The following is a 14,112-nucleotide window of genomic DNA, read 5'->3' as shown; positions in this document are numbered from 1 at the left end:
TTCCTGGGACTTCCGGGGCCTCCCTTCCAGCTGCCACATGCCAACCCAGCCAGCTCAGCTCTGTGGTGTCAAGGTCACGGGTATGATGCCCAACTCCAGACCCTCAGTGCCTGCAGTAGCTACCCAAACCCTGGCCGACTCCGCCACCTGCCGGCTCTTTCCGGATGCACATCCCGAGAGCTCTGGGGAAGCCGGAAACTCGATCAAGGGCTATCAGGAATCCTGCCCTGGCAGGGGCTTTATTTTTCTTCCTATTGAATCGTCACAGCCACCATGTGAGGTGTGCTCTGAAGCATAAGGAAACTGAGGCACAGAGAGTAGTTAAGAAATGTGTCCAAGTTCACACAGTAAGTTACAGATCTGAAATTCCTACCCAGGGTTGGGAATTTCCAGCTGATGTTCTGTCCAGGTAAACACATCTTGCTTGGGAGGAGTGGGGGACAGATCCGAGTGCCCCTTCTCCCCCAATCCGGGGAAGAGGGCAAAGGCCTCACACCACCCTCCCAAATTTTCCCTCCAGAGGTGAATGCAGGGCCTCCTGCACGCCAGGCCCCGCGGCAGGCATCCAGCAATGGCATGAAGATACATCATGGGAAAGAAACGCCTCAAAATAGTGTACTCAGACCTATGGCACATCAATAGACACCCTACCACCAACTTTTTCTGTCAGTCCAAGCAGAGAGACCCACAGTTCAATCAGAGTTAAGTCAAATGAGGTCTTGAATTTGTTCCTTGGACCCAACCGCCTGTGCTTCTAACCCAAGAATAATAACCAAGGAGTGGCATATTATTTTTACATCTTATTTGCATATGATTAATTCTAAGTCAAAGTGAATGCAGGGCACCCTGGCCCTTTGCTTCTCAGCGCCCTCCCACCCCCACCCTGTGCCTGGTCCTGGCCACCTCCCCCAGCCCCTGCCTGGCTCCACTGTCCCCAGCAGCCCCTCCCCACTCCTTGCCCTTGCCCACCCCTCCCCCAGCTCCCTGGAGTCCCATCCCCTTCCTCCTCTGTCGCCCACGCAGCCCCCACCACCTGGCCGCCCACCTGAAAAACTTTTCCCCAAGTTCTTGAGAAGTCGCGTAGGATCCAGGAGAGAAAAATCAAAGTAATAAAACCTAATTTAATTCCTAACGGAGGGCAGAGCTGTGAGCTGCAATTATCTTAATGCTGAGCTATTTTTACTCTCTCTCCATCTCTGTCTTCTGCCTTTCTCCGTTGTGGGGCTCCCTCTCTCTCTCTGCCTCCCTTTGTCTCTCCATCTCTCAACCATGTTTTCTGTCCCACTTTGCTTTCTCCTCTCTCCCCCCAATCTCTCTCTCACGTCCTGTCTCTGTACAATCTCTTCCTCCTCCTTCGTGTCTGTCCCCTGTGTCTGTCCCTCTGTCAGCCAGTCTTCCCCACCCTTCTTGGCCCCAGGATTTAGATGCCAGAAGTGTGGGTGCCTGGCCACAGGCTGAGGGAGATGGGCAAACACCATCCCTCTGCTCCCAAAGACCTCATCTTCCAGGCCTAGCTGAGAGGGAGGCTTCTCTGCTCTCATTTCCCTTCTCAGCTGCCCCAGCCTGGGATCCGGGGAATGTTTCCTGATCTGGGGTCTCCCAGAGCTCCAATAAGTTCAGCAGAGCCTCCGTAAATAAGCCCTCCTGCTCAAATGGGGCTCAGCTGCCATGTTCCCTGAGGCCTTTTCAGCTCCGACAGGCTCTGAGGTGCAACTGGTGGTCATGCCTCCCTGTCTCCATCCTCTCATCACCCTCCCAGCTGTCCTCTGTCCCCTTCATCCTCACGATCCTTCCCCACACCGCCAGCACTGGCCACAAGCCCCTTCCCCACCTCTGCCCACCCAGTGGCTGTCCGGGCCACTGCCTGGGTCATGCCCTTCCTGTACCCCTTCTTCCTTTCAGGGCCTCCTTATTTACCCTCCCAAGGCATTGCCAAATTGGCCTTTGCACTCCCCACCACACCCCATCTTCGACAGAGGTTCTGCGCCAAGCTAGGGGCTGCCAGAGATGCCTACACCCCTGGGCTGACAACTTGGCATCCGGCTGTTTCCCAACAAGTATATAAGTCAACAAACATACAGGGACTTGAGCCAGGCCTGGGGTTGGCTGATGTGGAGCTGGGTGACCAGGACATCCCGCTCCTATGAGCAACACTCTGGCCCTCCTGCCACTCTTTCCCTCACCCTCAGAGTGGGCCCTGACCCCAATTCCAGAAGATTCCTCTGGCCTCTCACTCCACCAAGGACCCAGATGCTGGGGCTGGGAGTGGAAAAGCTGCAGGAGGATTGGGGGTAGGGAAGGCTCCTGGCAGTTTCAGGCCTGAGAGTGACCAGGAGAGAGGACGCCAACACAAACAGAGCCCCAGGAAGACATGCTACGTACACGCCTCCACAGGCACCCTCTCAGTGCTAGACAGAAGCATTCAGACCCTCTGCGCAGCCCCAAGGAGGGAAACAGCAGCTCCGGCAAAGGTACCCAAGGCCCGGACAGATAGACAGGGACATTCCACCCACAGGGCCAGCTCCTCCTGTTCCCGCTCCAGAGACACACACAAACACCTCTAGAGAGAGAGAGACTCACACCTGTCTCCCCCAACCCTGCTTCTGAATGCACCAAATTCACACACGTGATGGCACGTGTATAGGCAGCCCCCAAACCGCCCAACTCTGGGTCGGTCCTGTCCTCCCCACCCCATTAGATCTGGAGAGGAAAGACAGGAGCCACGTGAATCCAGGGTACATCATGGCAGGGCGCATTCCCCTTCTCCCTCACAGGAACGCTCACACATTCACAACCTCATACCCTCAGCAACTGCACGGCGGGAGCTGTGGATACAGTCCCCCACTCCCTGCAAGCTGGCACACGCCTGCCCATCACCTTGACAGCCTCTGACATCCTCCCCGACACCCACACCCTCCCCCGCACACACGCAGTCCTCCCACATCCTGCCACTCACACCTGCATCTTTGACACTCTGACACACTTACACAGACACACACCACACCGACCCCCCAACACACACTCCCAGGCTATGGGCACCAAAGGGCCCCAGCACTCCCCTGCACACTCTCCCTGCCACGATGACTGACACGTGTCCTCCCACACACAACTCGGTCACACTCGATGCCTTTCCAGGACACCCCCATTCACAGCGTGACAGGCTGGTACTCTCCCCACGACCTCACAGGCCTCCCTGAAATTCCCAGTGCCAGGACCACGAAGGGGTTAAAGCCAGAGTCCTGCCTCCCCGCTGCCCCTCTCCCCCTCCCTCCCCCTTTATCCTCTCTGCTGGACGCCATCAATAATGCAGCTTCAAGTTCTGGGGAGACCGCAGGGGGCCCCCCAGCCGGCTCTCCCGGCCTTGGCTCTAACTCCCACCCTCCTCCCAGCCCCAGGAGAACACGATTCTCCGTGCTCATTGGCCAGTTTCCTCTAAGCCCTCCCTCCGAGCACCCGGGCGCCAGTCCCAGGGGGAGGGGACGGGCTGGGGACCCCAAAGCTGGGACCGGAGGGGTGAGCCTGGCAGAGGCAGCGACACAAGCGGAGAGGAGGAGAGGCTGAGGGAGGGAGGTGGAGAAGGGCGCGAGAGGCAGAGAGAGGGGAGACACGCAGACACTCAGGAGGGGAGAGACACCGAGACGCAGAGACACCCAGGCCGGGGAGCGCGAGGGAGCGAGGCACAGACCCGGCTCAGCGAGCGCGGGGGGCGAGCCCAGAGTCCCGAGAGCCTGGGGGCGCGCCCAGCCCGGGCGCCGACCCTCCTCCCGCTCCCGCGCCCTCCCCTCGGCGGGCGCGGTATTTTTATCTGTGAGCGAACAGCCCTCCTCCTCCTCCCGCCGCACAGCCCGCCACCTGCGTGGGGGAGCCCAGCACAGACCGCCGCCGGGACCCCGAGTCGCGCTTCCCAGCCCCGCCGCCCACCCCGCGCGCCATGGACCCCAAGGACCGCAAGAAGATCCAGTTCTCGGTGCCCGCGCCCCCTAGCCAGCTCGACCCCCGCCAGGTGGAGATGGTAAGCGGCCCGCGCCTCACTCCAGCAGTGTCCCCGACACACCCCGCGGGGCTTCTTCGCACTCGCAGGGAGCTGCCCCGGCCGGACTGGCCTGGGGGTGGGCGCGCAAGGGGAGCCGGGCTCTGCCTCTGTCAGGACTGGGTGCGGGGCCGCGTGTGAAGTTAGCTGGAGACTCGTGCAACTTTTTCCCGCGGCTTCGGTCCTAATCCCGGAGCCAGAGAGTTCCTGGCAGTGAGGCTGGGGGTGCGGGGGTGGGGGGACAGGCCGATTCCAGACCGTCCGGGAGTGGGGCGTCCTTTGGTCCCAGCACAGTCCCCAAAGGGTAGTCGGTCTAATAGGCTACCACCGGGACCGCTCGCCTGGCTCCAGCCCAGAGCTGGTCAGATGTGAGCAGCGGCGGACACTGATCCTGCCACCCAGGGCGGGAGTGTGAGGTTGCGACTGGGTGACCCCACTGCCCTGTCCCTCTCTAGTCCCGCATGTGTGCCTGGGCTGGGGTCGCCAGAACCTTGCTCTGACCTCCTGCTGTCAGGCCCCAGAGCCCCAACCCCAAGGAGGGAGAGGTGACGAGTCATCACAAAGCCAGGCGTCTTCCTACGGACTACTGAGTCATCCGGAGAGCCCTCTTGGGGGCTGAGGGGCTTCCAAAGTTTGGGGGGTGCTGTGACAGAGGGCTCCACTTCCCATCCCTAGTGGAGCAGGGGTCACTTGTTGCTGAGATGCAGCTGGCTCCCCACCGAGCAGTGAGGAGGGGGCCAAGTCATTGTGGGGGGAGATAGAGGGCAGGGGGTACAGTCCTGGGCCTAAGCAGCTTTGGGTAGGGAGGGTGTTGTGGGGAGCTTGGCAGGGGAGGTGGCAGTTTCAGCTTAACTCACCTGGTTCTCTTTGTGCATTTCCCTGGAGCTCAACAGGGACCTAATTAACTGACAGTTGGTCTGATTGCCAAGCTGGGAGGTGGGGGGTCAGTTGCTGGGAGTGCTCAGCACCCGCCTCCCCCCAATTCAGCTTGGCTCACGTAGCAAGGAGGGCAACTTTTTATTTCTCACAAGGCCTGGGTGAAGAGTTCTGCAACCTTACAGACACTGGCAGAGAAGCCCAAACCCAGGCCCCCAGAGAGGTCCCCCCCAGGCCCCTGTGGGTCCCTGAGCCTCAGCTGGAGGTGGGGGATGCCTGCAGTGCCCTGGCTTGGTCTCCTTCTGAAAAGCTGGATCCAGCTTGTTTGGAGCCCTTGAACTGATCTTAGGTGGGCAGGGCCACGTGGGTGCCATGACCCGTGGGGCATCTTCCCCAGGGCCCAGCCCTGGCAGCTGCAGCTATAGCCAGCTTTGGCTTCTGAGGTCTGATGTTTTCAGAAACTGGGGAGAGGAAGGGCCTTGGTGGGAGAAGACAGGAAGGGAAATGTCTGTTCTGGAGTGGCCATGGAGTGGGAAAGGCCTGGGAGTCGGTGACTGGGGTTTTTCTTGTCCTTTGGACTTGGTGTGCTGTGTGGCCTTGAGCACACTGCCAAACCTCTCTGAGTCCTGCTTTTTCACCTCTATAAAATGAGGGGGTTAGGAGAGCTACAGAGTTCCTTTTGGCTCTGACAGACTTTGATTCAAAGGTTCCCCGGGGACTCCAAAGCACTGTTTGTTCCCTGCTATCTGGGGTGGGGTGGGGGGAGCTGCAGGTATCTATCTTGTCACCCCTCCCTCCTTCTCCTTAGATCCGGCGCAGGAGACCAACGCCTGCCATGCTGTTCCGGCTCTCAGAGCACTCCTCGCCAGGTAGGCCCCTCCCTGCCCACTTAGCCCCTGTCCCACCCTAGCTCTGATGCCTTCCTAGGGGCCCTGCCGAAGTTCCATGAACAGGAGTCAGAGCGGGAGACTGGGGAGTGGATAAGGTCTGGGAACCCAACTCTATTGGCTTTATTTATTGACATGACACCTCCCAGCCTCAGAAGGGAGAGGGCACACTTTCCCTGTCCCCAGAGATTGAGACCCTGGGGAAAATAACTCGGATTCTTTCTCTCTCTTCCTCTTCCTCCTCACTCGTTCCGGTTTGGTTGGCTTTGGTGGCCCTCCTCAGAGGAGGAAGCCTCCCCCCACCAGGTGAGTTTCCTGGGGCAGCTGGAAGGAGGGATGCCTGGACCCTTTGGGGTGGGGTGGACGGGTGCCTGCAGTGACAACCAACCAGTATGGGGTGCCACCCAAGAGGACACATTAGCATATCAATGGGCAGTCCTCTGAGAGTGCCTCATGCCAGGTGCCACCAGCAGATCCTCCTCTGCTCAGACTCAGGGTGGAACCTCCAGGACCTAGAGTCCTGCCCTAAACCAGGCCATGGCTTATGGGGGCCCTCTCAAAGCCACAGGGTGGGGAGGCTCAGCCTAGGTGCAGGACCCATTAGCAGAGGCTAAAATCAGTCCGCTTGGGTGGCCATGGGTGGGATGGAATGGAGGGAGGGTGAAGGGAAGGGGCCTCTGCTGAGCCCCTTTAACCTGGCACTTCCCCTGGCAGAGAGCCTCAGGAGAGGGGCACCATCTCAAGTCGAAGAGACCCAACCCCTGTGCCTACACACCACCTTCGCTGAAAGGTACTATCCCCCCACCGACCTTCCTGACTGTCCCCTTGATCTCTGGAACTGGGCAGACGCTGGGGGAGCTTTTGTCAGTGGGGAGGGATTTTCTGGCCACACAGAACCCTCTGTCAGCGTGGCGCAACAACCCCACGTAAAGACCAATTTTTTCTCAGTCTGGCCTCGCAAAACACAGGAGCCCCGAGGCTGCAATGGGCAGCTGTGGGCCTTAACATCGGGTTGTGGGCTTGAAAGAAAAGAGATGGCTGGCCTAAGACAACAGCAGGCATCCGCGTGGAAGGGACTCCACCTGCAGCTCCTCTTCACCAGCCTGTGCTGGACCACATCCCACCCCTGCTCATCCAGGGCGCCTTCTCCTGTGGGCTTCACCCCTGGCCTCCCCTCCCATTTGCATCCCATTTGCACAGATCTGCACACTGGTCTCCTCTTTCCTGCTTCCCTTTCTCCATGGAAAAGCAAGCCATTCCTTTTGCACACACTTACTGAACACCTAGTATATGCCACGCCGAGTTGGTGGGCACTGGGCAGAATAAGACGAGTCAGATTTGGTCCCTGCCTTTGCCTCAAAGGGTCAGGGAGGGGCCAAGAAAGGTGGCTCACACCCGAAATTCCAGCACTTTGGGAGGCCAAGACGGGAGGACTGCTTGAGCCTAGGAGTTCGAGACCAGCCTGGGCAATACAGTGAGACCCCCATCTCTATGAAAAATTTAAAAAGCGAGCTAAGTGGGCCTGGCACGGTGGCTCACGCCTGCAATCCCAGCACTTTGAGAGGCCGAGGCGGGCAGATCACCTGAGGTCGGGAGTTTGAGACCAGCATGACCAACATGGAGAAACCCCGTCTCTATTAAAAATACAAAATTAGCTGGGCGTGGTGGCGCATTCCTGTAATCCCAGCTGCTCGGGAGACTGAGGCAGGAGAATCACTTGAACCTGGGAGGCAGAGGTTGTGGTGAGCCGAGATTGTGCCATTGCACTCCAGTCTTGGCAAAAAGAGCAAAACTCCATCTCAAGAAAAAAAAAAAAAAAGTGAGCTAAGTATAGAGGTGCGCACCTGTAGTCCCAGATACTTGGGAGGCTGAGGCACGAAGACTGCTTGATCCTAGAAGTTTGAGGCTGCAGTGAGCTATGATCGCAACACTGTGTTCCAGCCTGGGCTACAGAGTGAGATCCTGTCTCAGGAAAAAATAATAATTTTAAAAAAGGGTCAAAGAAGGTACACAAAGATGTTTAAGCTTGGATTTGAAGGATCATAGGAATTTAACAGGCAGTCGAGGGCATCCCAGGTCCAGGAAGACGGAAGAAGGTGTGCAAAGAAAAGGAGATGCGAGTCAGAGGAGTACTTTTGGGCCAACCTGGAAGAGGCTTGGTTTCTAGTCAGGGAGCTGGGGAGATACACCTGAAGGAGATAGGAGGCCCTCTTCCTGACTAAGCCCTGATGCCTACCAACCCCCACCTCAACTCCTGCCTGGGGCTCTTCCTGCCCAGCCAGCCCCGTCCGGAAGTTGGGAGGGAGAGCTACTGGAAGAGTATGCTGGGAACTGCTTCGGTGGAGGGTTTAATAAGTTCCCAGCACCAGCCAAGGTCAACAGGTGTACCTGTCAGCCCACTTGCCAGGGTTGGGAACAAAGAGGACAGGCTGGGAAGGGAGGAGAGAAGGGAAGGGGTTATTTCACTTTCCCCAGTACAGGAAAACGAAAGGTCAGAGCTGCAGCAAGTGGGCAGTGTGGCTCAGCATCCGGAAGGACCTCCCCACCTAGAGGGGTGCGTGGAAGGCCCCAAAGCAGGCATGAGAGAGAAAGTGGCATCTTCTCAGGAGAGAATTTAAGAAACCCCTCTCCCTCCCACCTTGGGCTGGGCAGGGAGAGGCTGGGTGGATGTGAGGGGAAGACCTGGCTCTTGACTACCAGCATGGGGGAGCAGGCCGGGATGAAGATGTTAGGGCCAGGGTGCTACCATGCACCATGCAGTGGCCAAAAATGTGCACCCCCCAACTGCCCCTTTAGACCACATCTTAGGAGAGTCCAGGTGAGTAGAGGCAGGGAAGAGGAAAGGGATCAAGAGCTGGGAGGCCAGTCTGGGGCTAGGCTGGGGACCTTCAAGCTGAAAAAGGGAGACTTGGGATGGGGGGAGTTCAGGCTCCCACAGAGTGGGGCAGAGAAGGAGACAGCCTGGAAGGAGTGATGGGGAGACCCCAGAGAGCCCAGGATGCATGAGGGAGGTGGGGGAGACAAGGGAGGCTCACGGGGCACCAGCGCAGGTGCTGCACACACCTTCTCTTGTCACTGTGGCTCACGAAGTGAACTCTCCTCCCCCGCTGGGGGAGAAGGAAGCTGCCTGGGCTGCCACCTGCTCTCCTGCCTTACCTCCCCCCACAGCCTTCATGGATCCTTCTCTACCAGGAGGGCACTGTTTTGTAGGCTTCGGTCCCTTTGTGGGCAAGGGAAGGTGCCTGGCAGGGTTGGGGCTTGTCAGGGAAGAATCGACGGCCCTGGAGAGAGGGCACAGCACTAAATCTTGGCTTGAGGGGTGTACTCCAAGGTCGGAGCTCTCACACTTGGCTCAAAATGAAGCTCCGCTGCGTCCCCAAGGTCAGGGCAAGGTGATTTATTGTGCTTTTATTGCCTGGATAGCTTGCCCAGAGCCAGCAGGAGGTACTGGGCTGGGAGCTGGGGGCTGGGTGGGGCAGCGGGCACATACAAAGCACCCTCTGTGCCTGTCCCCGAGTTGGCAGGAGCACGGCACCCTGCTCACTGTGCCGGAGGTTTCCAGCCTGGCCCTACCCCCCTGGGCCTTCTGAGGGGAGGGGCCACTGGCGGACCAACAAGGAGCTGCAGCAACTCCCCATCCCCCCACCCCCAGCCCCTCCTCAGCACCTTGTCTGTGGCCTGGGAACTTTGTGTCCCATATGCTCTAAGATCCCGCCACCTCCTGCAGCCTCTCCTCAGTGGCCCCTCAACCTCTGCCATCCCCCAGAACCCCTGGCCCTGGCCCCTTTCTCTAACCCCTTGCTCCTTTCCATCTTTTGGAAACTTCTTTCCAGCTGCCCACACTGTTCCCTTCCCAGCCCTATCTGAGCAGGTCTTTGGAGGCTGGGGGGTTGCTTTCTAGGTCACCGCAGAGGGAGCTGGGAACCTGGGGATGTGGGTCAAGATTGTGGGGGCCGCATCTGAGTACGCCGCATCCCCAGGCACAGACTGCACTGGTTGCAGACTATTATGTCCTCAGCCTCAGAATTGTTCTGTCCCTTGGAGCCCGGGGCAGGAGTATGTGGATTGGCATCTATGACTGGGCAGTGCCAGGGAGTGGGGACTATGCACCACATGGGAGGTAGGATCAGGGTAAGCAGTGAGCCCTCAGCAGGCTGGGCACCCCCAAGAAATGGAAAGTGGCAGATCCCCAGGCCCTGGTCCATATGCCCTGTGCCTTTTGCCTGGGCTTGAAGCTGGGAGATGCTGTCTCCAGTACTGGGTACTTGGCAAATCAAGCTCTCCAGCCAGGGAATGTTAAGCTGCTGCTGTGCCCGCCTGGTCTTGCCCAACCTGGTGCCCTATGGTGTGGGGGAGCTGCCTGGTGGCAGCCTCCTGGGGGCTAGCATCTTGGGACAGCTTGAGAGCCAAACATGATCAAATCTACCCCTGGCTGCCTCTGCCCTGGTCTGACCCCCATCAGGCTGACCTGTAACCTTTGGTCTTTGAACTTGGGCCCCTGAGGGGGTATTCTCTGCCCCAGGCCTATGGGAAGGAGGCTGGGGGCTGGGCCACACACTATCTCCAGATCCATGGGCTGTGTCTGGCTGACCCTTGCCTTCCTGGGTCCCCTCTGGGCCAGCTGTGCAGCGCATTGCTGAGTCTCACCTACAGTCTATCAGCAATTTGAATGAGAACCAGGCCTCAGAGGAGGAGGATGAGCTGGGGGAGCTTCGGGAGCTGGGTTATCCAAGAGAGGAAGATGAGGAGGAAGAGGAGGAGGATGAAGAAGAGGAGGAAGAAGAGGACAGCCAGGCTGAAGTCCTGAAGGTCATCAGGCAGTCTGGTAAGCTGAAGGGCCTGTGACATGTGGGTTCGGTGTGGGTCCTCCTTGAGTATATGGGGACGTCCCCTTCTAATTTAGTGTCTCATACACGCAAACTGTAGTGACACCACAGGGGCCTCCCTGTCTTCTCGCTCCATGGGGTGCCTCGCACTCAGACCTACCTGAGACATGGGCTTCCTCCATCCTTGGCTCAGTCCTTCTCCCAATCTGGTTTTCCCTAATAATTCCTCTCTTCCCTGGGAATTAAGGCCCAGGCCGTTTGGGGTTTGAGGCTAGAGCCAAAAAAGGACTTCCCACCTATGGTAGTAAGGGGGTGCGAGGACATTCAGGGATGGAGGACCAAGAGAGTCCAACACCCCCGTCACCTGCATTTCACCTGCATTTTTGAACCTAGGATGTGGTCTCTGCTGGGATGCAGAGGGCTGCCTGATTTATTTGCCCACTCCAGGATTGTTAGGTCTGTTTCTCCTCTTTTTCCTTCCTAGGATGGAGTGGGAGGGTGCCCTCTAGTGTCTAGATGTAGAATTTAAAATTCAAGAACCAATCCTGTCTTCTGCATCTCCAGCCTCAGCTGCCTGGGAGAGGGGCCAGGGAGGGGCCTAATACCTGTAACAGAAGGCCTCTAAGCCAGATGTTCCAGATCCAAAACACTCCACAAAAGGTCCCAGGCTGGGCCTGGCGCGGTGGCTCAAGCCTGTAATCCCAGCACTTTGGGAGGCCGAGACGGGCGGATCACGAGGTCAGGAGATTGAGACCATCCTGGCTAACACGGTGAAACCCCGTCTCTACTAAAAATTACAAAAAACTAGCCGGGTGAGGTGGCGGGCGCCTGTAGTCCCAGCTACTCGGGAGGCTGAGGCAGGAGAATGGCGTAAACCTGGGAGGCGGAGCTTGCAGTGAGGTGAGATCCGGCCACTGCACTCCAGCCTGGGCTACAGAGCGAGACTCTGTCTCAAAAAAAAAAAAAAAAAAAAAAAAAAAAGGTCCCAGGCTGGATGTGGTGGCTCACACCTGTAGTCCCAGCACTTTGGGAGGCTGAGGCAGGCAGATCATGAGGTCAGGAGATCGAGACCATCCTGGCTAACGTAGTGAAACCCCATCTCTACTAAAAATATAAAAAATTAGCTGGCGTGGTGGCACGTGCCTGTAATTCTAGCTACTTGGGAGGCTGAGGCAGGAGAATCACTTGAACCAGGGAGGCGGAGGTTGCAGTGAGCCGAAATCATGCCACTGCATTCCAGCCTGGGCGACAGAGCGAGACTCTGTCTCAAAAAACAAAAAAAAAAAATGTCCCAAGGCCCAGAGATTTTCTAGGCAGGAAGATTTCACCCCCTTCCATGGTGGTTTCTTCCATGCCTGGCCATGGAAGGCTGCGCCACATCTGTCCCTCCTAGGGTACATTAAACTGTTTAGTCTCATTATTTATGGGAATACTAAAAAGTCAACCACCCCTACTAGAAGCTGTCAGCTCTTCCACGCAAACAAAACGTCTTGGGCCTCCTGCCTGCCTATCTGGCAGTGAGGGCATTGGCCATGGGGGCAAAAGCTGTTGCTGGGCTTCAGGCCCTTTGTGGGCAAGAGACAGCTGGAAGAGCTGAATCAGTTCCTACTGAGACCCCTCCAAAACAGTGGAAGAGGGGTGAGAGGAGACTGTTCCCTCAGGAAAAACAGCAAGTGGCTGGGCGCAGTGGCTCATGCCTGTAATCCCAGCACTTTGGGATGCCAAGGCCAGCGGATCACTTGAGGTCTGGAGTTCAAGACCAGTCCGGCCAACATGGTGAAACCTCGTCTGTAATAAAAATTCAAAAATTAGCCAGGCACGGTGGCACGCACGTGTAATCCCAGCTGCTTGGGAGGCTGAGGCAGGAGAATCCCCTGAACCTGGGAGGTGGAGGTTGCAGGGAGCTGAGATTGCACCACTGCACTCCAGCCTGGGCAACAGAGTGAGACTCCATCTCAAAAACAAAAACCAAAAAGAAACAAACAAAAACAAAAGCAGCAGGGCACTGGCTCAGATGACAGCCCTATGATGGGGCAATATAAACCACCATGACTCCTAGTGGCTCCTGGGTGCTGGCGCTGGGCTGGGCAAGGTATTCACTATTACATCTTGTTTAAGGTAATCTACACAATTTCCCCCTTACTATTTCCTTCAGAAAGGTACTAACTGACTTACGTAAGTCATATGGCTAGTCGCTGGGAGAGCTGTTCTAGCCCAGTGCTCTCTCCATGCTGCCATGATGCCCCTGGAAAGCTTCACCTCAGCCATCAGAGACTTAGCTCACACTCCAGGACAGCCAGATGGATATGCGGAGCCTGTGTTCTTATCTCCTCTTTCCCATTCCCAGCTGGGCAAAAGACAACCTGTGGCCAGGGTCTGGAGGGGCCCTGGGAGCGCCCACCCCCTCTGGATGAGCCCGAGAGAGATGGAAGCTCTGAGGACCAAGTGGAAGACCCAGCTCTAAGTGGTGAGGCTTGGGAGTGTGGAATGGGGAGGCGGGGCTGGGTTCTCGGGGGATGGGGCCAGGCCCTCAGTGTCTCTCTGCTTGCCTTTCAGAGCCTGGGGAGGAACCTCAGCACCCTTCCCCCTCTGAGCCTGGCACATAAGCACCCAGCCTGCATCTCCCAGGAGGAAGTGGAGGGGACATCGCTGTTCCCCAGAAACCCACTCTGTCCTCACCCTGTTTTGTGCCCTTTCCCTCGCCTGCTAGGGCTGCGGCTTCTGACTTCTAGAAGACTAAGGCTGGTCTGTGTTTGCTTGTTTGCCCACCTTTGGCTGATGCCCAGGGATCCTGGGCACTTGCTGCCTGATGCCTACCCCTGCCAGTCATTCCTCCACTCACCCAGTGGGAGGTGGGATGTGAGACAGCGCGCACTGGAAAATCCAGAAAACCGGGAACAGGGATTTGCCCTTCACAATTCTCCCCAGATCCTCTCCCCTGGACACCGGAGACCCACAGGGCAGGACCCTAAGATCTGGGGAAAGGAGGTCCTGAGAACCTTGAGGTACCCTTAGATCCTTTCCCATCCACTCTCCTATGGAGGATTCCAAGTCACCATTTCTCTCACCGGCTTCTACCAGGGTCCAGGACTAAGGCGTTTTTCTCCACAGCCTCAACATTTTGGGAGTCTTCCCTTAATCACCTTGCTCCTCTTGGGTGCCTGGAAGATGGACTGGCCGAGACTTCTTTGTTGCGTTTTGTGCTTTGATGCCAGGAATGCCGCCTAGTATATATCCCCAGTGGGGCACATGGTAGGGGGCGCCAGGTTTTCCTTGTCCCCCAGTTGCTCTGCCCCCTTCCCCTTTTTCCCTGACTCCAGGCTTGAACCCCTCCCGTGCTGTAATAAATCTTTGTAAATAACTGCTGAGACTCCTCTTTCAGGGGAAGCGGGAGGAAAAGGGAGGTCATGGGGCATCCTGATAGGGAAGACCAGTGGTCAACCAAAGGTTAGGGTTTTGACCCTACTGTCCAATCCTGTAGTCTAGGAGTCTT

The 14,112-nt window shown here is 57.4% G+C and overlaps 1 protein-coding gene across 1 annotated transcript; it reads left to right on the top strand.

Moving 5' to 3' along the window:
- Window positions 1–3,429: 3,429 nt before the first annotated feature.
- PPP1R1B (protein phosphatase 1 regulatory inhibitor subunit 1B) lies at window positions 3,430–13,981 on the top strand. The gene is made up of 8 exons (XM_010379311.2): window positions 3,430–3,513; window positions 3,845–4,012; window positions 5,715–5,775; window positions 6,077–6,099; window positions 6,508–6,583; window positions 10,415–10,618; window positions 12,967–13,086; window positions 13,176–13,981. Exons 2-8 carry the CDS (start codon window positions 3,932–3,934, stop codon window positions 13,223–13,225), a joined length of 615 nt encoding a protein of 204 aa, XP_010377613.2. The 5' UTR covers window positions 3,430–3,513; window positions 3,845–3,931; the 3' UTR covers window positions 13,226–13,981.
- Window positions 13,982–14,112: the final 131 nt, after the last annotated feature.

Source organism: Rhinopithecus roxellana, chromosome 19 (genome assembly GCF_007565055.1).
Source record: "Rhinopithecus roxellana isolate Shanxi Qingling chromosome 19, ASM756505v1, whole genome shotgun sequence".
NCBI classification, from domain to species: domain Eukaryota; kingdom Metazoa; phylum Chordata; class Mammalia; order Primates; family Cercopithecidae; genus Rhinopithecus; species Rhinopithecus roxellana.
This window is presented reverse-complemented; position numbering and strand designations above follow the sequence as displayed.